The 21,927-nt window shown below is 41.9% G+C and overlaps 1 protein-coding gene across 1 annotated transcript; it reads right to left on the bottom strand.

Annotated features, from left to right (window-relative positions):
- Positions 1 to 12,016: 12,016 nt before the first annotated feature.
- Positions 12,017 to 19,779, bottom strand: LOC105030842. Its single transcript, XM_010904949.4, has 5 exons — positions 19,452 to 19,779; positions 13,897 to 14,085; positions 13,499 to 13,786; positions 12,857 to 12,916; positions 12,017 to 12,744 (listed from the first exon to the last, which is right to left on the bottom strand). The coding sequence occupies exons 1-4, from the start codon at positions 19,462 to 19,464 to the stop codon at positions 12,870 to 12,872; spliced, it is 537 nt and encodes a 178-aa protein (XP_010903251.1). The 5' UTR covers positions 19,465 to 19,779; the 3' UTR covers positions 12,017 to 12,744; positions 12,857 to 12,869.
- Between the last annotated feature and the right edge of the window lie 2,148 nt (positions 19,780 to 21,927).

The following is a 21,927-nucleotide window of genomic DNA, read 5'->3' as shown; positions in this document are numbered from 1 at the left end:
GCATATATACTCAGTAATCAGAACAGCCCACTGCGTGAAAACGTCCACCTACCATGCATGGTTAGACTGCATGGCTCACAAGATGTTCTGCGGAGATCGACACTTAGCCATAGCTACACCAGTCTTATGCCGAAATTAGATAAATAATCTGCGGTAAACACTTCCCATTCAGTAAAGAGAGTAGAAACACACACAATTGCCTGTGTTCAAAGTATAATTACTTGATTATACTTTGAATTTCCATTTAACATAGTAATAAGCAAGACGCATATTTTTTTTTAAGAAACAAGTACATGTCCCACTACATTTCTACCACAAGTACATTTGCCAGGCATCCATCTACCCTTCTGACTCTCTCCATTAATCACAGTACCCTTAAAGTCTGTGACAGAGTTCTAGGCGGTAACCAGTGGGACTGTCAAGTGGACCACATGTTGAAAATCTGCCTATATGGGAACAGTTTTCCCTGAGGGGTCTAAAATTATTAGGTTTTCCAGACCTATAATTTTTGTCCATCCACAGTCCAATTTGGAAAGTATTCAGATCCCTTACATTTTTACTCATTTTGCTATGTTACAGCCTGATTCTAAAATTGATTAAATGTGGTTTTTCCCCCCATCAATGTACAAACAACATCATAATGACAAAGCAAAGACAGGTTTTTAGAGATTTCAGAAAGGATTGTGTGAAGGCACAAATCTGGGGAAGGGTATGAAAAAAAATTAAGGTCCCCTAGGACAAAGTGGCCTCCATTATTCTTAAATGGAAGTTTGTAACCACAAGTTTGTTATGACCAACACTTTTCCTAGAGCTGTCCACCCAGCCAAACTAAGGGGAGAAGGGCCTTCCAGTAGGACAACAATATATACAGCGCTCCACCAATCAGGCAGAGTAGAGTAGCCAGACATAACCCACTTAAAATGCACATGACAACCCGCTTGGAGTTTGCCAAAATAAACCTAAAGGACTGTCAGACCCTGAGAAAGAAGATTCTCCGGTCTGATGAAACCAAAATTGAACTTGTTGGCCTGAATGTCAAGCGTGCCAAGGAAACCAGGCACAACTCATCACCTGGCCAATAAGATGGTGTGGTGGTGGCAACATCATGCCGAGGATGTTTCTCAGTAGCAGGGACTGAGACTAGACAGGATAGAGGATAAAATGAACAGAGTGAAGTGCAGGTACCCTTGATAAATGTTAATCTGTTCCAGAGCGCTCATGACCTCAGTCTAGGGCAAAGGTTAACCTTCCTGTAACGCTGTAGTTGTGGTGTAATGTTGGCATTGGAACCAGGCACAGGCATTTATCTCGTTTGTGGGTTTTAATGAAAACAAACCAAACAGAAAACAATACTAAGGACTGAATGAAAATAAAGAATGCGACTTAACAACTAACATTCAAACAGTACATCAAACACCACTCACCAGCATACAAACAGACATAACAGCAACAATGATCCACAATGTGGAGGGCAGAGGAGAAACATTTAAACACATACAAACGATACAAATTGGGACCTGGTGTGAAAGATAGGAGACATGTGACAGTCCGGGATGTGTTTGTGTGATATGGGAACTTGAGAATATATGGCACGGTGGCACTGCTGCTCACCGCACCATGACACTTCCAACAGGACAATGACCCTAAGCAGGCTGCCAAGACTACAGTCATGGCCAAAAGTGTTGGCACCCCTGAAATTATTACAGAAAATAAAGTATTTCTCACAGAAAAGTATTGCATTAACACATGTTTTGCTATACACATGTGTATTCCCCTTGAGTGTATTGGAACAAAACAAAAAAAATAAGGAAAAAAGCAAATTGGACATAATTACACACAAAACTCCAAAAAATACTGAAATCAATCGCTTCCTATAACCAACAATAAGCTTCTGACAACTCTCACCCGGATTTTTGGACCACTCTTTCTTTTCAAACTGCTCCAGGTCTCTCATATTGGAAGGGTGCCTTTTCCCAACAGCAATTTTAAGATCTCTCCACAGGTGTTCAATGGGATTTAGATCTGGACTCATTGCTGGCAACTTCAGAACTCTCCAGCACTTTGTTGCCATCCAAGTATGTTTGGGGTCATTGTCCTGCTGGAAGACCCACGATCTCGACGCAAACCCATCTTTTTGACACTGGGCCCTACATTGCAACTCAGATTTCATGATGTCTTGCACACAGTCAAGGCACCCAGTGCCAGAGGCAGCAAAATAACCCTAAAACATCTTCGTTTTCAGTAAACAGTAGAATGATGTGCTTTACCAAAAAGCTCTATCTTGGTCTCATCTGTCCACAAGACGTTTTTTGGCTTACTCAAGTGCGAAACCCGATTCCAAAAAAGTTGGGACACTGTACAAATTGTGAGTAAAAAAAGGAATGGAATAATTTACAAATCTCATTAACTTATATTTAATTCACAATAGAATATAGATAACATATCAAATGTTGAAAGTGAGACATTTTGTAATGTCATGCCAAATATTGGCTCATTTTGGATTTCATGAGAGCTACACATTCCAAAAAAGTTGGGACAGGTAGCAATAAGAGGCCGGAAAAGTAAAATATACAGACAAGGAACAGCTGGAGGACCAATTGGCAACATGATTGGGTATAAAAAAGAGCCTCTCAGAGTGGCAGTGTCTCTCAGAAGTCAAGATGGGCAGAGGATCACCAATTCCCCCAATGCTGCGGCGAAAAATAGTGGAGCAATATCAGAAAGGTTGCAAAGAGTTTGAAGTTATTATCATCTGCAGTGCTTAATATCATCCAAAGATTCAGATAATCTGGAACAAATCTCTGTGCATAAAGGTCAAGGCCGGAAAACCATACTGGATGCCCGTGATCTTCGGGCCCTCAGACGGCACTGCATCACATACAGGAATGATACTGTAATGGAAATCACAACATTGGCTCAGGAATACTTCCAGAAAACATTGTCGGTGAACACAATCCACCGTGCCATTCGCTGTTGCCGGCTAAAACTCTATTGGTCAAAAAAGAAGCCGTCTCTAAACAGGATCCAGAAGCGCAGGCGTTTTCTCTGGGCCAAGGATCATTTAAAATGGACTGTGGCAAAGTGGAAAAGATTTCTGTGGTCAGACAAATCAAAATTTGAAGTTCATTTTGGAAAACTGGGACGCCATGACATCCGGACTAAAGAGGACAAGGACAACCCAAGTTGTTATCAGCGCTCAGTTCAGAAGCCTGCATCTCTGATGGTATGGGGTTGCATGAGTGCGTGTGGCAAGGGCAGCCTACACATCTGGAAAGTCACCATCAATGCTGACAGTTATATCCCAGTTCTACAACAACATATGCTCCCATCCAGACGTCGTCTCTTTCAGGGAAGACCTTGCATTTTCCAACATGACAATGCCAGACCACATACTGCATCAATTACAATATCATGGCTGCATAGAAGAAGGATCCGGGTACTGAAATGGCCAGCCTGCAGTCCAGACCTTTCACCCATAGAAAACATTTGGCGCATCATAAAGAGGAAGGTGCGACAAAGAAGACCTAAGACAGTTGAGCAACTAGAAGCCTGTATTAGTCAAGAATGGGACAACATTCCTATTCATAAACTTGAGCAACTTGTCTCCTCAGTCCCCAAACGTTTGCAGTCTGTTATAAAAAGAAGAGGGATGCCACACAGTGGTAAACATGGCCTTGTCCCATCTGTTTTGAGGTGTGTTGATGCCATGACATTTTAAATCAACTGATTTTCCCCTTGAAGTGATACATTTTTCAGTTTAAACATTTGATATGTCATCTATGTAGTATTCTGAATAAAATATTGAAATTTGAAACTTCCACATCATTGCATTCAGTTTTTATTCACAATTGTCTAGTGTCGCAAATTTTTTGTAGTTGGGTTTTTACATTTTGGCAAACTGTAGTCTTGCTTTTTTATGTCTATGTGTCAGCAGTGGGGTCCTCCTGGGTCTCCTGCCATAGCATTTCATTTAATTCAAATGTTGACGGATAGTTTGTGCTGACACTGATGCACCCTGAGCCTGCAGGACAGCTTGAATTTCTTTGGAACTTGTTTGGGGCTGCTTATCCACCATCCGGACTATCCTGTGTTGCAACCTTTCCTCAATTTTTCTCTTCCGTCCACGTCCAGGGAGATTAGCTACAGTGCCATGGGTTGCAAACTTCTTGATAATGCTGCGCACTGTGGACAAAGGAACATCTAGATCTCTGGAGATGGACTTGTAACCTTGAGATTGTTGATGTTTTTCCACAATTTTCTGGAACTCAGACAGTTCTCTTCTCCTCTTTCTATTGTCCATGCTTAATGTGGTACACACAGACACACAATGCACAGACTAAGTCAATTTCTCTCCTTTTTATCTGCTTTCAGGTGTGATTTTTATATTACCCACCCCTTTTACTTGCCTCAGGTGAGTTTAAAGGAGCATCACATGCTTGAAACAATCTTATTTATCCACAATTTTGAAAGGGTGCCAAGAATTTTGTCCAGCCCATTTTTGGGGTTTGTGTGCAATTATGTCCAATTAGCTTTTTTTCCTTCTTTTTTTTGTTTTGTTCCAATACACACAAAGGGGAATAAACATGTGTATAGCAAAACATTTGTCAATGCAATACTTTTCTGTGAGAAATACTTGATTTTCTGGAATAATTTCAAGGGTGCCAACACTTGTGGCCATGACTGTATGTACGAGCCTGTATATGTCCTTGAGTGGCCCAGCAAGAGCCCAGACAGGAACTTGATCAAACATCTCTGGAGAGACCTTAAAATGACTGTGCAGTGACATTCACTATCCAACCTGACAGAGCTTGAGAAGATCTGCAAAGAACAATTGGAGAAACACGCCAAATACAGATGTGCCCAGCTTGTAGCATCATCCCCAAGAAGACTCAAGACTCACTGTAATCCCTAATGGTATTTCTTAAATGTTTCAGCTTAGTGTAAAACGTAAAAGTTCCTAATGACTCAAAATGTTGTTGCGATACTGACTTTTACAAAATGTTAAGTTTCAAATGATTATCTTCTCAGCATGCTCTGCTTCAGGTTGGTATTTTTGTCATGTCCTCCCTCGAGGTGCCTTGTTTTGCTTCTCCCGGTTGTCGGGGCAACGACTTAGGGGGCGTGGCGTCACTCCTTGGAGTACAGCCGGCACCAGCTGTTCCCAATCGCCTTTCACACACCTGTTCCCGCTTGACTCATCACCAGCTGTATTTCTAAGGAGCCCTGACGACCCGTCCCTGCTGGATTGTTGATCCATGTTCGTACGTGCTACGTTGCCCCAGTCAAACTATAGCCACTCAGTCAAACACCCTGTTGTATTATCTGTTACTTACCTTGTTTCCCTATGACCACAGGATTCCACCAGATGACCATCACCAGCTTGTGTACCGATCTTCGGTGTGTCTATGACTACTCTGCCTGCTACCTGCCTGTACCTCTGCCGCCAGCCTATGTACCGACCCCCTTGCCTGCCCATGACTACTAGGCACCTGCTCCTGACCTCGAACCAACCCCACTACTTCCCCAGCCTTTCCCACTCAGAGTAAATATGTTTTGTGGCACCTCATTCGTCCGGTCTGCGTTTGGGTTCCTACCAGTGCTGACAGAATGATCTGGCCAACATGAACCCAGCGGATCTGGACGCCGTCCGTCAGGCCGTCTTGATGCAGGGTGCCTTGTTAGACAACACCATTGCTCTGGCCATGCGGGTGGACAACCGGGTCAGGGAACGGAGGAGAGAAAGAAAGAGGGGTGGCCACCCCATGCAGCCGCCATCCAGACACCCCAAAGGGGAGGGGCGTTATTGCCCACCAGCAGCCCCGGGCACGGAGAGGGAGGCGAAGCTGGCTGAACCAGAACCCATGCAGGTGGGGTGCTACCAAATCGACAAAGAAGAACAACAGTGACGGAGAGACAGAGCCACGCTGTTTGTTGATGTGTTAAATAAACAAATCTGTAGCAAGAGGGAGTTTCGTAGCTTTACTGGTATGTATCCTATATTTTTAAATGGTTTGTGCCCCACCAATTTTTTACATATAAAAACGACACTGCTCATAACTCACCTGATTTATTTATTTAAGGGCTTGATGATTAATTGATCAGCTGAATCAGGTATGTTAGCTGGTGTTCAAATACCTGTTAAGGGTGTGTATCCCATTAAGTTACCTAGAATGTAGTGGAAACTCTATTTCAGAGGGACTTACAGAAGACAGTGCATACCTTTTCACACAGGTCCCTGTGGTAATCAAACCTACCTTGGTGTTAAAACCATCATGCTCTACATATTTCTTTTTTTTCTTCTGTATAAATTGTTGCACTAACGGGCCAGAACAAATTCCTTGTTTAATGTGAAACTTAATTGACAAAAAAAACTAATTCTGATAATACTGGCTTTTCATAAAAATACATTAGGGGTTGCTGATTATCAATACCTCTCCGGGAGCCATCACCTTATCACGGTGGAGAGGTTTGTCTGTTCCTATGAACCTGAGGGCTGTGTTGTCCGGGCCTTAGTGCTCCTGGCAGGGTTTCCCATGGCAAAGTGGTCTCAGGGGAGGAGCCAGACTAAGAATGGTTAAAAAAAAAACTATGCACAAACAAGGAAGAGGAGGAGTTACCCTGCCAGGAGGAAGCCCAGGGCCCCCGTCTGGAGCCAGGCCCAGAGGGAGGGCTCGCAGGCAAGCGCCTGGTGGCCGGGGTTTGCCACGGAGCCCGGTCGGGCATTGCCCGAAAAAGCAACGTGGCACCCCCCTCTCCATCCTAAGGGCCCACCACTCATGGGAGGAACCGCTGGGGTCGGGTGCGCTGCCATATGGGTGGCAGTGAAGTCCAGGGGCCTCGACGGACCAGACCCAGGCGGCAGGGGCTGGCTCTGGGGACGAGGAACGTCACCTCTCTGTGGGGGAAGGAGCTGGAACTTGTGAGGGAGGTGGAGCGCTATCAGTTAGATCTGTTGGGGCTTACATCCACACACAGTCTCGGTTCTGGAACCATACTCCTGGATAGGGGATGAACTTTATTAATCTCTGGAGTTGCCCAGGGTGTGAGGCACTGGGCGGGGGTTGGGATACTCACAAGCCCCCGGCTGAGTGCCGCTGTGTTGGAGTTTACCCAACAAATGATTGATTTTGTGATCGTGTCATCGGACCTGAGACCTCATGTTTTGGACACTCGGGTAAAGAGAGGGGCGGAGCTGTCAACCGATCACCATCTGGTGGTGAGTTGGGTCAGGGGGTTGGGGAAGACTGGACAGACCGGGAAAACCCAAACGGGTAGTGCGGGTGAACTGGGAACGTCTGGAGGAGGCCCCTGTCCGAAAGACCTTCAACTCACACCTCCGGCGGAGCTTTTCTGGCATCCCTGTGGAGGTTGTGGGCATTGAACCTGAGTGGTCGATGTTCAAAGCCTCCATTGACGAAGCTGCGGCGGGGAGCTGTGGTCTAATGGTCTTAGGTGCATTAAGGGGCGGTAACCCTCAAACACCTTGGTGGACACCGGTGGTCAGGGAAGCCGTCCGACTGAAGAAGGAGGTCTTCCGGGATATGTTATCCCAGAGGACTCCAGAGACAGTTGCAGTGTACCGACAGACCCGAAGGGCTGCGACCTCTGCTGTGAAAGAGGCAAAACAGCAGGTGTGGGAGGAGTTTGGGGAAGGACTTTCGGTTGGCACCAAGGTGTTTCTGGAAAACCGTCCGCCACCTCAGGAGGGGAAAACAGGGAACTATCCAAGCTGTGTACAGTAAGGATGGAACACTGTTGACCTCAACTGAGGAGGTAATTGGGCGATGGAAGGAACACTTTACGGAAATCCCACTAACACGCCCTCTATAGTGGAGGCAGAGCTGGAGGCTGATGGGGAAGCATCGTCAATCTCCATGGCAAAAGTCACTGAGGTAGTCAAACAGCTCCACAGTGGCAAAGCTCCGGGGATTGACTAGATCCGTCCAGAAATGTTGAAAGCTTTGGGTGTGGAAGGGATGTCTTGGATGACACACCTCTTCAACATTGCGTGGGAGTCGGGGAAAGTGCCTAAGGAGTGGCGGACCGGGGTGGTGGTTCCCCTGTTCAAAAAGGGGGACCAGAGGGTGTGTGCCAATTACAGGGGTATCACACTTCTCAGCCTCCCTGGGAAAGTCTACTCAAAGGTACTGGAAAGGAGGGTTCGGCAGATAGTCGAATCTCGGATTGAAGGGGAACAATGCGGATTCCATCCTGGTTGCGGAACAACCGACCAGCTCTTTACTCTTGCAAGGATCGTGGAGGGGTCCTAGGAATATGCCCATCCAGTCTACATGTGTTTTGTGGATTTGGAGAAGGCGTATGTCCCCCGGGAGATACTGTGGGAGGTGCCGTGGGAGTATGGGGTGAGGAGGTCCCTTTTGAGGGCTATCCAATCCCTGTACGTCCAAAGTGAGAGCTGTGTCTGGTTTCTCGGTAGTAAGTCAGACTCATTCCAGGTGGGGGTTGGCCTCCGCCAGGGCTGCGCTTTGTCTCCAATCCTGTTTGTAACTTTTATGGACAGGATATCGCGGTGTAGTCGGGGTGGGGAGTGATCATCATTGGGTGTGATCATCATGCGCGCAAAAGTGGGCGCGCATAACCAGATTAGTGACCAATGAAGCGCTAGTTTTATTGGTAAAAACAGAGTGTATCTACGATCATTTATTCCTAACCATTTAAAATGTGTAGTTATCCACTCGACGCATCTTTCTCAGAACAATGATAGGCCTACCTGGTGTTATATATATAAGTTTCAAGGACTATTTGTCAAACACACCAAACAACACAGCCAGGAAGAGTTAGGCATCTATTTGTTTGATAGCTGTAACAAGGCTCTACCTTGTTAAGCACTTTGCCAAAGCATGATGATTTGCATTTGACGCGGCCACCTCAACTACATCCATACAGGTAGGCCATGTGATCCTGCTTTTGCTTTGAATCTCAGAAAATTCTGGTTATCATTGGCTGCTGGCCGCATTGAATTTAAAATAAGAGAGCAGTGTGCAGGTGCTGGTCATAAAATTTGAATATCATCAAAAAGTTGCACATTTAGAATTACTTGCATTTTTACAGTTGTTACATATACATCTACCTCGGGGACCTCATTGCTGCTATCTCTGCATCCCGGTTGCAGATGCTACCTTACTCCTTCAATTTGCCTCGATTGCACATCCAGCATCCCATTTACAATTGCCATTTGTACCCACACTACAATATTCCCATTTGTAACATACACTATACTTAAAACTTGTACATTTTCTTCCCTCCTCTATTGCCTTAATTGCACATTTAGTATTTGCCATTTGTACTGCATTTGCCTTCATTGCACATCTATACATTCCACTTGTAATATATAGTACATATACTTAGCACTTGTTATATACATATACTGGAACCCAGGGTTTAGGCCCAATGTATACACTGTGGGATGGATCCCAGGGTTTAAGCCCATATGTACACACAGTGGGATGGATACCAGGGTTTAAGCCCACATGTACACACTGTGGGATGGATCCCAGGTTTTAGGCCCATATGTGCACTGTGGAATGGAACCCAAGGTTTATGTCACATGATCACTTTTGGTCAACTTTATACATCCTTAGCACAATGAACCCAAATAGGTACCGGGGCCCTCATTTATCAATGGTTCTTACGAACATAAATACCAACTGTTTTGTACTTGTGAACAGCGCTTAACATAAACTTTACGTTTAGTTTGATTAAAGTTGACTATGATGTGTGTTTGGTCTACTTTACTGTAGTTATCTGTGCCCAAGTTATAATTTTTTTGTATATACAAGCTTGTTTTCTTGTTTTTTTGTATATACAAGCTTGTTTTTACATACGTGTTTAGTTTGCTGTCCCTCTGCTAAATCTGACCGGTAGTGGCATGGGTCCAAGAGAGCAGAACGGTGCAAAATTCACAGCCGACAGTAGAGGGACAGATGAGGCAAGCAAGTTTATTTGTTTTACTGTAGAAAGATTAACTTAGTTTCCATGTGTTATTTACAGGAGGCAAGCAAGTTTGTGGCTGCAGCTGGATGCCCCTTAAATTTCATTTCTTTGTCGATTTTTTTAACATTTGAAGAAAAAGTTAACTCAACAGGTAAATTCCATTTGCAACTTTTTTAAATAATCACTTCTCGTATTAAACCATAGTAAACGTTTGTTTTGTAGGCATTTACAGGATACAATAGTAACATGTGACTTCCTTACTTACAGATTGCATGAAAAACCTGGCGGATATCAGACCTGGGTTGAGATATGATGTGTTATATGAGACAAAACAAGAGATTGAATACGAATGTATTTGGAAAGACACTTGCACTCCAAAACTACTTAAACTCAGTTGAAGTCAGACATGTACATACACCTTAGCCAAATACATATAAACTCAGTTGTTGACAATTCCTGACATGTGATCTTAGTAAAAAATGATCTGTCTTAGGTCAGTCAGGATAACTACTTTATATTAAGAATGTGAAATGTCAGAGAAATAGTAAAGAGAATGACTAATTTCAGCTTTTATTTCTTTCATCACATTCCCAGTTGGTCAGAAGTTTACATACACTCAATTAGTATTTGTTAGCTTTAAAATTGTTTAACTTAGGTCAAATGTTTCAGGTAGCCTTCCACAAGCAATAAGTAGATTTTTTTTCCCATTCCTCCTGACAGAAACGGTGTAACTGAGTCAGGTTGTTACACTATCCTGTAGAGCAGTGTTTCCCAATCCTGGTCCTCAGGACCCAAAGGGGTGAACGTTTTTGTTTTTGCCCTATCACTCACACAACTGGTTCAAATGGTACCCAAACACTTACAAACTTGATTGATGTAATCAACCTATCATCAAGTCTTTAATTTGAATCAGGAGTGCTAGGGCAAAACCAAAAATGTGCACCCCTTTGGGTCCCGAGGACCAGGATGGGAAACACTGCTATAGAGAAGGCTGACCATACTTTAATGACAATTAATCTTTCAAATTCTAGCCAAAATATAATATTCATGGGGTTTCGGAAAAAGACTGTCAGGCTCCAGTGGATAAAATGGAATCCCTTAGCCTCTTGGGGTTTGAAGGCTGACCTTTACCCAGCAGAAACCTTCCAAGGACCACTCTTATCTGTTCCGTCTCCCCTCTCCACGCAAAGCGTCTGAACAAAGTTTGGGAAAGAAGTCTCATGTTATACTTAATGATATATATGTCCCGTCTCTGTTTTTATCAAGCTAGCAAATATGGTTCTCAAATTATTCTGATTTCAAAGTAAAATTAATGGCAGACTTACCACTTCCCAGTTCTTATATCCAATTAATTTGTGAATTTAGACAATAATAATGTGCATTTTTCATATTATTTGTATATGTTTTGTATTTGCTGTGAGACCGGGCTCAGCTGTAAAATAGATCTAGGTCTAAGACTGACTTCTCTGTATTAATAAACAAACTAATATTAGCTATAGCTTTTACCTAATCATTGTTCTTGCAAAAGCATTTAAGTGCTTTTATCAAATATTTGATAGAGCTCTGAGTTTGTCTGGGCTGGCTTAGTAAGAGGGAGAGTAGATGTGGGGAGGGACAAGGAAAAGAGAGTTGCGAGATTAAGAGTTTTTTTTCCCAGGAAGGCGTTCCGGAGGCATCCGAAACAGATGCCCAAGCCACCTCAGCTGAGCCCTCTCGATGCGAAGGAGCTCCTCCCGGGTGTCCAAGCTTCTCACCCTATCTCTAAGGGATCGCCCAGCCACCCTGTGGAGAAAGCTCATTTCGGCCGCCTGTATCCAGGATCTTGTCCTTTTGGTCATGACCCAAAGCTCATGACCATAGGTGAGAGTAGGAACGTAGATTGACCGGTATCTGAGCTCTGATTAAGACTATTCCTTTATTAGGTGTACCCCGGGATTAATTATTACTATTTATTACCAATACAATTGTAGGTGAAAGGATTTTTATAAAAACAATATCTTGCTGTGCCTTCGGTTATTGATTAGTTGCCATACTCTGTTTGAATTGTACAGTAAAGTGATTCATGTTATATGATAATTTCCTGTTTCCAATCCTTTTAATAGCCCTCAAATAAAAATGTATCTTATGTATATACTGTGTTGTCGGATGCACGTTTAAAGTAAAGGGTATTTAGCTAGGGAAAGGGGATCAACTCTGGGATTGTTTTAATTATCTAAACCCCAGTTCACCAGGAATCCTGGTTGGCAGAAAAGTGGTGTTACAATTATATTAACAATTACATGCATATATTAAACAGTGATGTGCATGTAACTGATTCAAGAATAAAAGTTAAATAGATTAACTAATTAGGTAGAACAAAACTCTAGGAACAATTTGAAAGGAGGGTAGCTAAATAGTATCTCAGCTAGTAATGTTTGTGGAAAGTGGTGGTTTTGCAGTCCACTCTGTACAATAGGCCAAGGAAGGTGTGTGTTGGAGACGATTCCTTACGTCCTTTACTTGATTTGTTGGTATGATTTTTTTTCTTTAAACAACAAATACATATAATTAAACAAAAGATTTAATTCAAGGAAAATGTATTTGTGGCTAAGGCAAGCTAAGAAACTTTCTCAGTAGTAGATTATTGGATTAGAGAACTACAAGGTAAGGAGAATAAAATGGCATTTAATAAAGCACTATAAACACTTCAGACTGCTCCAGTCAGCCCAGATTTAGTCTTCCAAGGCAGCACCAGTCTCAGGTCTGGGGATTCTCAGCTGCAGCTTCACCTTCCTGTTTGAAGCATTGGTTCTTGAAAGAAACCCAAAAGAAAAATCTTTGAGAAATAAAATATTTCTTAGAGTAAACAATTAATACACAAACAATTTTACATTTTTATAAACAATTATGACAAATCACACACCTGAAATATCAGACTACTTGAAACAAGAACATAATGAAGAACGTCCCGAATTGGGGGAATCTGCGACAAGGGAAAAAAATATATATTATTAAAATGTTTTGATACAGTAGTGTATATTTCAAAGACATTATACATTTTATTATACAATTAAAAAACCTATATATGGAAACTATTTCAGAAGATTTTCTAACTGGAAATCGCTCTGCCGGCCACAGCCAATATGGAAGGGTCTCACAGCCAGTATGAGAACCTGATAAATACATTTTCAACAGTGGTTTTGGGAAAAAACAACATCTTGCTTAAGTCAATTTAAAAAGTCCTATACCAGTGGATCTCCTATTTGAGGACCCAATGTTACAGAGTTATGTTCTCTGAATTAGCTCATCTGATACATTGATTCAAATTCATTATTAGTTGAATCAGCTTTTCTGGTCAATACATTTGAATGCTGGGTGGCCATGAGCAGAGACCTAAGCACTAGTATGTTGTGTAGTGTTGACCACTGTGAAAACATGGGGGCACAACTATGACCATCCAAATAACCAAAACAGAAATCTGATGACTCCTCAATGCCTATAATAGTTACGAATAATTTAGTGTTTAGTGCACATATCTGTGCAACGGCAGGTTGACAGCTTTTACCTGCTCGAGTAGCAGACCAGTTGTTGTTCTGAGAATTCTGACTTTGCACCAATGGTTGGGAAGAAGGAGGAGGTGTTGATACTATTGGCTGTATTTTTACTGTCTTCAGAATCTCACTGACTGCTTCTTTATTGCGAGGACAGTCCAGAAGTCCTCCCTGACTCTCGTGGAACAGACAGTCCACTGTTAGTACTACATCTTCTCTAGTCACTTGTCCTTTGCTGTCAGGTACAAAGAGGTCTGGGTTGGAAGTGTGATGCAGCACCACTAGAATAACCGGTTTGTCAACTGTCAAAAAGAGTGAGAAAACATAAAATGTGAAACTTCATGTATAGGTCAACACAGACATTTTGAAGTATTTTTTAAATACTTTGGAATACATTTGAGGGACCATTTACCTGGGATCTGTTTCTGTGCTGCTTCAATATCAGTCCCAATGCGACTGACGATGGGACAGAAAGCCAGGATGACATTAGCCTTTTCTGGTGACTTTGCTTTTGTTAAGACTCCTTTTTTGAGTTTTTTTATAAACTGTTTATCTGAACCCAAGGTGTTGCCAGTCAGGATAGTGATGAATTTCTTGCCCACTGGTTAAATAAAGGTACAGAAAATCAGAATTATCATTAAAAAAAAAACATTTAAAACAAACATTTGAATTAATCTAACTGTTAGGAACAACGTCCCTTCGGTCAACAACTTAAGTTTAGCTTGCAGGCGTCTGATAACCCTGACAGCCTCGGAGAGGAGATCACAATGACACAAAGAATGCTTTACTGGTCGCCACCTCCCTTAGCTCAGGGTGATGCAAGGCCCATATGTACACACTGTGGGATGGAACCCAGGGTTTAGGCCCATATGTACACACTGTGGGATGGAACCCAGGGTTTAGGCCCATATGTACACACTGTGGGATGGAACCCAGGGTTTAGGCCCATATGTACACACTGTGGGATGGAACCCAGGGATTAGGCCCATATGTACACACTGTGGGATGGAACCCAGGGTTTAGGCCCATATGTACACACTGTGGGATGGAACCCAGGGTTTAGGCCCATATGTACACACTGTGGGATGGAACCCAGGGTTTAGGCCCATATGTACACACTGTGGGATGGAACCCAGGGTTTAGGCCCATATGTACATACTGTGGGATGGAACCCAGGGTTTAGGCCCATATGTACATACTGTGGGATGGAACCCAGGGTTTAGGCCCATATGTACATACTGTGGGATGGAACCCAGGGTTTAGGCCCATATGAACACACTGTGGGATGGAACCCAAGGTTTAGTAGCACATGATCACTTCTGGTCAACTTCATACAGCTCCGGAAATAATTAAGAGACCACTGCACATCAAAACAAGTTGAAAAGGAAAGTTCTGAGTGAGGAACATAAGCGTTCAATTTGCAGTTATGTCTTAATTTTAACCCTTCTGTTAAAAGTCATTTTCGACTTATTTGGAAAGGAATGAAGAAGGTGCAGTGGTCTCTGAATTTGTTCCGGAGCTGTACATCCTTACCATAAAGAACCCAAATAGGTACCAGGGCCCTCATTTATTAATGTTGCTTACAAACAGAAATGTTTGTCAACCATGCATGTGATCATTTCTAAGCAGTGCAGCATTTATATATTTGTACTTGAGAATGTGCATAAATTTAAGAACACCTCTGACCATGCGTATGCACAGCACCATGTAGAAAAACTCAAACTGCACTTAACACTTAATGTAGTAATAGTTTTCCCAGGGTGCTATCCAATTCAGAAACATGAAACCATTTTAGCCTAACTGAATAATTAAATTAGAAAGAGAATGGAATGTAAGGTTGGAGGCGATTTAGTTGAACACTAAACAATAAATAATATAAAAGGGAAAACTGAGGCATTTTGACTTGTCCAAAATGGCAAATATTGCATTGCTGGATGATCTGACACAAGCTGCATTACACGGGGGGTGTTTTCAAAGAGCGTGCCGATTTTTTTTGTTGAGAGCAATGTTTGGCTTATTAGTAGATTTAATTTTCAATTTATTTTGTCACATATATTTATTATAATTATTGTCAAGCAAGTATATTTAGATGTGGTCCATGTCTGAACATGGCTGTGAAAATAAAGCTTGACTTGTCATCAGTTGGTGTGTCTGGTATTCCTTCAGGGTCTGGGAGAGGCTCCTCAGTATCACCATCAAAAATGATGACAGACACTGAGGTCTCCGGTTATGCTGCCAATGTTCTTGTCCATAACCGAGAGTAAAGCGTCACTCCACCCTCCCCCTGTTGGACCTATATCCCTTTTGTGGATCATAATATTATTTTTCAAACCATTTCTTATTCATTTAATGAACTGTTATGCAATCAGATGAGGCAGAATTTACCACAGCTCTAATCTGTTCCCAAGCAATACTTTCTCTTATTTGTCAAGCCATTTCTGAGGGCACCAAAATGTATAACATGTTTTGCTTCCACTTCGGTGATCAAAAGTTGTATTTCTGCATCCCAATCTTTGATTTCCATTTTCTGCGTCCAAATGTTTTCTTTGATTTCCATTTTGGCTGACATAAATTGGTGACATTCCTTGCAGCTTTAAAGGGAAGGTTTGTGACCATAAATGGTCATTTAGTGCAGTTCTTTATGTAAATGAGAATTCATGTGCTCTATAACAGTGTTTTAGAAACTGTCTGATTTATCAAGGCAAAGTATTTACATGTGTATAGATCAAGCATACAAACATAAATACCAACTGTTTTATACTTGCGAACAGTGCTTAACATTAACTTTTTTGCTCACCAGCCACTGTGGCTAGTGGTTTTCCAAAGTTACCAGCCACTCACCCTTTTCACTAGCCACCATTTTGTTGTTGGAAAATGACATTTCATTTGTTTAAAGTTGACTATGATGTGCTACATCTTAGTCTATCTTGTTCACGTTGTTGGTCACTGGCGTGCAAGGCAATAGGCCTAACACAAATGGACCAGAATCAAACACTGTAGGTAGTGCTCATGGTAGTTGTAGGGATGTAGCTCATAGTATCGCTCACATTACAGTAAGTTTATTATTTCAGATATATTTTGAGACGACAAAAAAAGTGTGTGTGTGTGCCCCTCTGTGAAATACTGTATATAATATGTGGCTACACACTTGAAAACGACAACTATTAGAATATTAAATCTGCCCTGATGTCCACATGAGCAGCTAATGCACGCTACAATGTCCTCCCTAATATCAACCAAAATATACAAGCAATATATTTATTCTTAACATAGACCTATTAGCATGCTTTTTAATAAGAAATATGAAATTACTCATTAGTGTTATAATCAATCGCAGTCAATTTTTTGTTGTCTATTTTGTTATTATGCTATGTTCTTGTTAATATAGACTTGCAATATACCTATATTACAGCTTTGTCATGATATTCTTTTTCCCCATCCTCTCTTTAAATAAATCTGTAATTCCAAGATATAGACACGTAAAAAAAAGTATGCAGATTGGATGTAGTTTGAGGTTATTACTTTTTAATGAAATATTTTGACATGCTTGGTTGCAAAAAAAAACACTTGCTTTTCAGACTTCACTCATCTCCGCGATGTCAGGACCTGTGCGGTCTTGTATGCAAGGTTGCCAGATTTCATTGTAAGTAACCAGATTTTCACACAGAGACTCCAGAAAAATCGAACCGCCCAAGCTCATTAACAAAATCACAATTGTGTGAAGAAAATTCCCCACCTGGCAACACTGCCAATACAGAAGAAGTTTCCTCCAACAGTCACATTTGCTGCAGTGTTTCGCTGGGATTTTATTTATGAGCACTAAATGTTTTTACCATGCCAACACACAGAGGCTGTGCGAGATTTTGGGAAGGCCATCGCCTTTGAGTTTTGGAAGCAGCCAATGTGGCTAGTAACCTGATTTATGCTTCTGTGGGTCTGCGTTGTTAATGTCACATGCGTCTGTACGCAGACGTGCTCAGAATTTATAGTTGTGCGGCCTTGTTGTGTAGATGGCCATTACACATCTTAGCACTAGGCGGTAAAGTTGCGCAAATCATTGGTTTGTTCGTTGTAGAGCAGGAAGGCGTCACAGAAGAAGTAACTGTATAGTTGGAAAACAATATAATAGGTAGCTAACTAACTAGATCGGGGAAGACGGTTTCTGGAATGGAGCGTTTGAGAGAACTAGTAAAATTAAATTAATAAGGAAAGAGAGAAGACGCTTGGCACCTGGTTTGTTCGCTTGTAGAGCAGGAAAACTTAACACAAGTATCTTTATAGTTGGTAAACAATATAATAGCTATCTTGCTAGAATACAATGTGCTTGTTAAACAGATGCGTAATATGGACGAAGAGCGTGTTTAAAATATTTTAGCATGTCTGCTAATCATTCCAACAATCTTCTCCATCACTTGAAATCCGTTATTACACATCAAGCCACCCACTTCACACCATCCTGCTTAAGGGGACAGTTGCTATTCCTCCACCTACAAACATTCCTGGGATAGAACTCACCATCCATGTCATCGTTGGAGATGCTGCCTTTCCATTGCATGTAAATCTGATGAAGCCCTTTTAAAGTAAGCAATTGTTAATTGATATTCTGAAAATATTTGGAGGGGTTAAATCATAAGCAGATATTAGATTAATACTAGGATTATAAACTTAATACTCGCCCGGACAGCCAAGAAAGCATTATATTAAACAGAGGTGCTTTTTTCCCCCTCCTGCATCTCCACTTTCACTCTTCAATTTCTTCTTTATTCTTACATATTTGTCCCTCGTCAGCTTCCACCTTTTCTGGCAAGTTGCTGGCTTTTCGCCCAGAATTTCTCCTATACAGCAAGAAGTTCCTCGATTTGAGCCATGCCTCTAGACTCCATATTTTCAGAATATCAATTAACAATTGCTTACTTTGAAAGGGCTTCATCAGATTTACATGCAATGGAAAAGCAGCATCTCCAACGATGACATGGATGGTGAGTTCTATCCCAGGAATGTTTGTAGGTGGAGGAATAGCAACTGTCCCCTTAAGCAGGATGGTGTGAAGTGGGTGGCTTGATGTGTAATAAAGGGTTTCAAGCGATGGAGAAGACTGTTGGAATGATTAGCAGACATGCTAAAATATTTTAAACACTTCGTCCATATTACGCATCTGCTGAACAAGCACACTGTATTCTAGCTAGATAGCTATTATATTGTTTACCAACTATACAGCTACTTCTGTTAAGTTTTCCTGCTCTACAAGTGAAACAACCAGGTGCCAAGCATCTTCTCTCTTTCCTTATTCATTTAATTTCACTAGTTCTCTCAAACGCTCCATTCCAGAAACCGTCTTCCCCGATCTAGTTAGCTACCTATTATATTGTTTTCCAACTATACAGTTACTTCTTCTGTGACGCCTTCCTGCTCTACAAGCGAACAAACCAATAAATTGCGAGACATCGCCGCCTAGTGCTAAGATGTGTAATGGCCATCTACACAACAAGGACGCACTGCTGAGCACGTCTGCGTACAGACGCACATGACATTAACAACGCAGACACGCAGAAGTATAAATCAGGCTTTATACACCACAGACGAATTGGGTGCTAATCTTAAACGCTACTTGCAAACAATCAAAATGTTGTTTGTATATGTAGATTTAGAATATTTTATACGTAACATTCATATAGGAGGGCCTTGATAAACTTCTTTATATGTTTTAAAGAAATAGCTGTCTTTGCTCACCAGGAAGTAGACACCACTTACGTCCTTGTATGGTTGTTGTTCATAGGAATGCAAATTTTGCATGCAAAGAAAAAGACAAAATATATTCCCGGTTGTTTTTTCTTATTACCTTATACTTGTCCTCAGTCTTCCTATTATTTCTTTAACCTAAAATATCTTGGCCTGTTTATATATTCCCCCCTCCAAGTCTTATCTTTCCCCTGTTCTAATTTTGGAAAGTGTAATAAAGAGTCATACCTTTAATGGTCATTTTCTCCACTTCAAAATACAGATGTACGTCTATATTGATACCTGACAGTGATTCAATGTGTAAGATTATCTTTTCACAGTGACTTCGCAGATAATCTACTCATTGCTGTTTAACGTCCTCTTTCACTTTCGTTGCAGCTACGTCTATTCCACCTATGCCACCTATTGGATACAGTTTGTAGCTACGTATCTGAAGTTAGTGTCGAAGGATGGCAGAATCGCATTCTACATACTATATAGCCTACTACAAGAACGTGCTTCGCGGATGATGGTAAAGTGCGTACTGTTTAGATAGTAAGCTAGTATGCCAGTATTGGGACCGTTTGGGATATACTACCTCGTCACTCAATTGCGTCTCAACATAAGATTCAACACTACTGTTGTTTGCTCCTTGGGGTTTAAGGCCGGGTGTCTCTGTAAAAGCACTTTGTGACAACTGCTGTTGTAAAAAGTGCTTTATAAATAAAATTGATCGATTTAGAAGATGATTTTGTGACACCAAATTTGAATGTATATATTTTGGCGAGCCTTAATGAAAGAATAGGGTATTAAACAGTGACTTCTCTTTTATATAATTATTGTGCACCTTACACACCACAACCCCCGGAAAAGTGATACTTCGTCAAGCAATTCAACAAGGAATATGAACCCCAGCCATGTAAGGCTCGGTCACGGTAACCACAGTTTTGATTCACTTTTTGATGATATTCTAATTTTATGACCAGCACTTGTACAACTCTGTTTAGTTTTTATGCAAGTCTATATTAACAAGAATTTAGCATAACAACAAAGAATCAATAATATGAATAATAATATTGACTGTGATTAATTATATAGCTGATGAGTGATTTCATATTTTTAAATGAAATCACAGGTCTATGTTAAGAATAAATATATTGCTTGCACATTTTGGTTGATATTAGGGAGGACATTGTAGCGTGCATTAGCTGCTGAAGTAGACATGGACAACAGGGCAGAATTAACACTAATATTTGTCATTTTCAAGTGTGTAGCCACATTATATATAAAGTATATCACAGAGGGGCATCTGGTAGAGTGCAAGGGTTTGGGTACCACCAACCCTTGCAGGAAAACCCCTCTGTACACACACACACACACACACACACACACACACACATACATATTGTGCTAGATTGCAGGGAGAGGTGAGGGGAGTGGTAATTGAAGGAAGGTATATTGTGGCTCGTTGGCTCCATCCCCAAGCCTTATATGGACTTCCTCTTCCAACACAGAGAGGCTGGGATTCATTGGGTGATTAGGTTTTGGAGGGAAAAAGGGATGCAGGTGGGTTTGAAGGGAGAGAGAGGACAGAGAACGGGAGAGGAGGAGAGAAGACGGAGTGGGACCGCTTGTGGAGAATAGTGAAGAGAATATTGAACTAAACTGTGTGACTAAGTGGTGTGACCTGGACTGGCTGACTAACCCCCTGTGTACCGAACTGTTTTGGATGAGGACCTGTTTGTGTATTAGCTGTGGATAGAAGACGATGAGGACGGATTGTGGACCTTGAAGCAATGGACGGTGAAGTAGTGGCAAAATCCCCTCCTACACTGTGAATTATCCTTAATAAACTTTCCAACTGGGTTCAACTGTACTCCGAGTGCCGGCTTGTGTTGTTGAACTGGTGACATGGAAGCCCACACCCCTGGGCTTGCCACTATATATATATATATATATATATACACACACACACTCACCTAAAGGATTATTAGGAACACCATACTAGTACTGTGTTTGACCCCCTTTCGCCTTCAGAACTGCCTTAATTCTACTTGGCATTGATTCAACAAGGTGCTGAAAGCATGTTGGCCCATATTGATAGGATAGCATCTTGCAGTTGATGGAGATTTGTGGGATGCACATCCAGGGCACGAAGCTCCCTGTTCCATCACATCCCAAAGATGCTCTATTGGGTTGAGATCTGGTGACTGTGGGGGCCATTTCAGTACAGTGAACTCATTGTCATGTTCAAGAAACCAATTTGAAATGATTCAAGCTTTGTGACATGATGCATTATCCTGCTGGAAGTAGCCATCAGAGGATGGGTACATGATGGTCATAAAGGGATGGACATGGTCAGAAACACTGCTCAGGTAGGCCGTGGCATTTAAACAATGCCCAATTGGCACTAAGGGGCCTAAAGTGTGCCAAGAAAACATCCCCCACACCATTACACCACTACCACCAGCCTGCACAGTGTTAACAAGGCATGATGGATCCATATTCTCATTCCCCGGTGGGGTCTTCTGCTGTTGTAGCCCATCCGCCTCAAGGTTGTGCGTGTTGTGGCTTCACAAATGCTTTGCTGCATACCTCGGTTGTAACAAGTGGTTATTTCAGTCAAAGTTGCTCTTCTATCAGCTTGAATCAGTCGGCCCATTCTCCTCTGACCTCTAGCATCAACAAGGCATTTTCGCCCACAGGACTGCAGCATACTGGATGT

The sequence above is a fragment of the Esox lucius genome, chromosome 5, assembly GCF_011004845.1.
Source record: "Esox lucius isolate fEsoLuc1 chromosome 5, fEsoLuc1.pri, whole genome shotgun sequence".
Lineage (NCBI taxonomy): Eukaryota > Metazoa > Chordata > Actinopteri > Esociformes > Esocidae > Esox > Esox lucius.
This window is presented reverse-complemented; position numbering and strand designations above follow the sequence as displayed.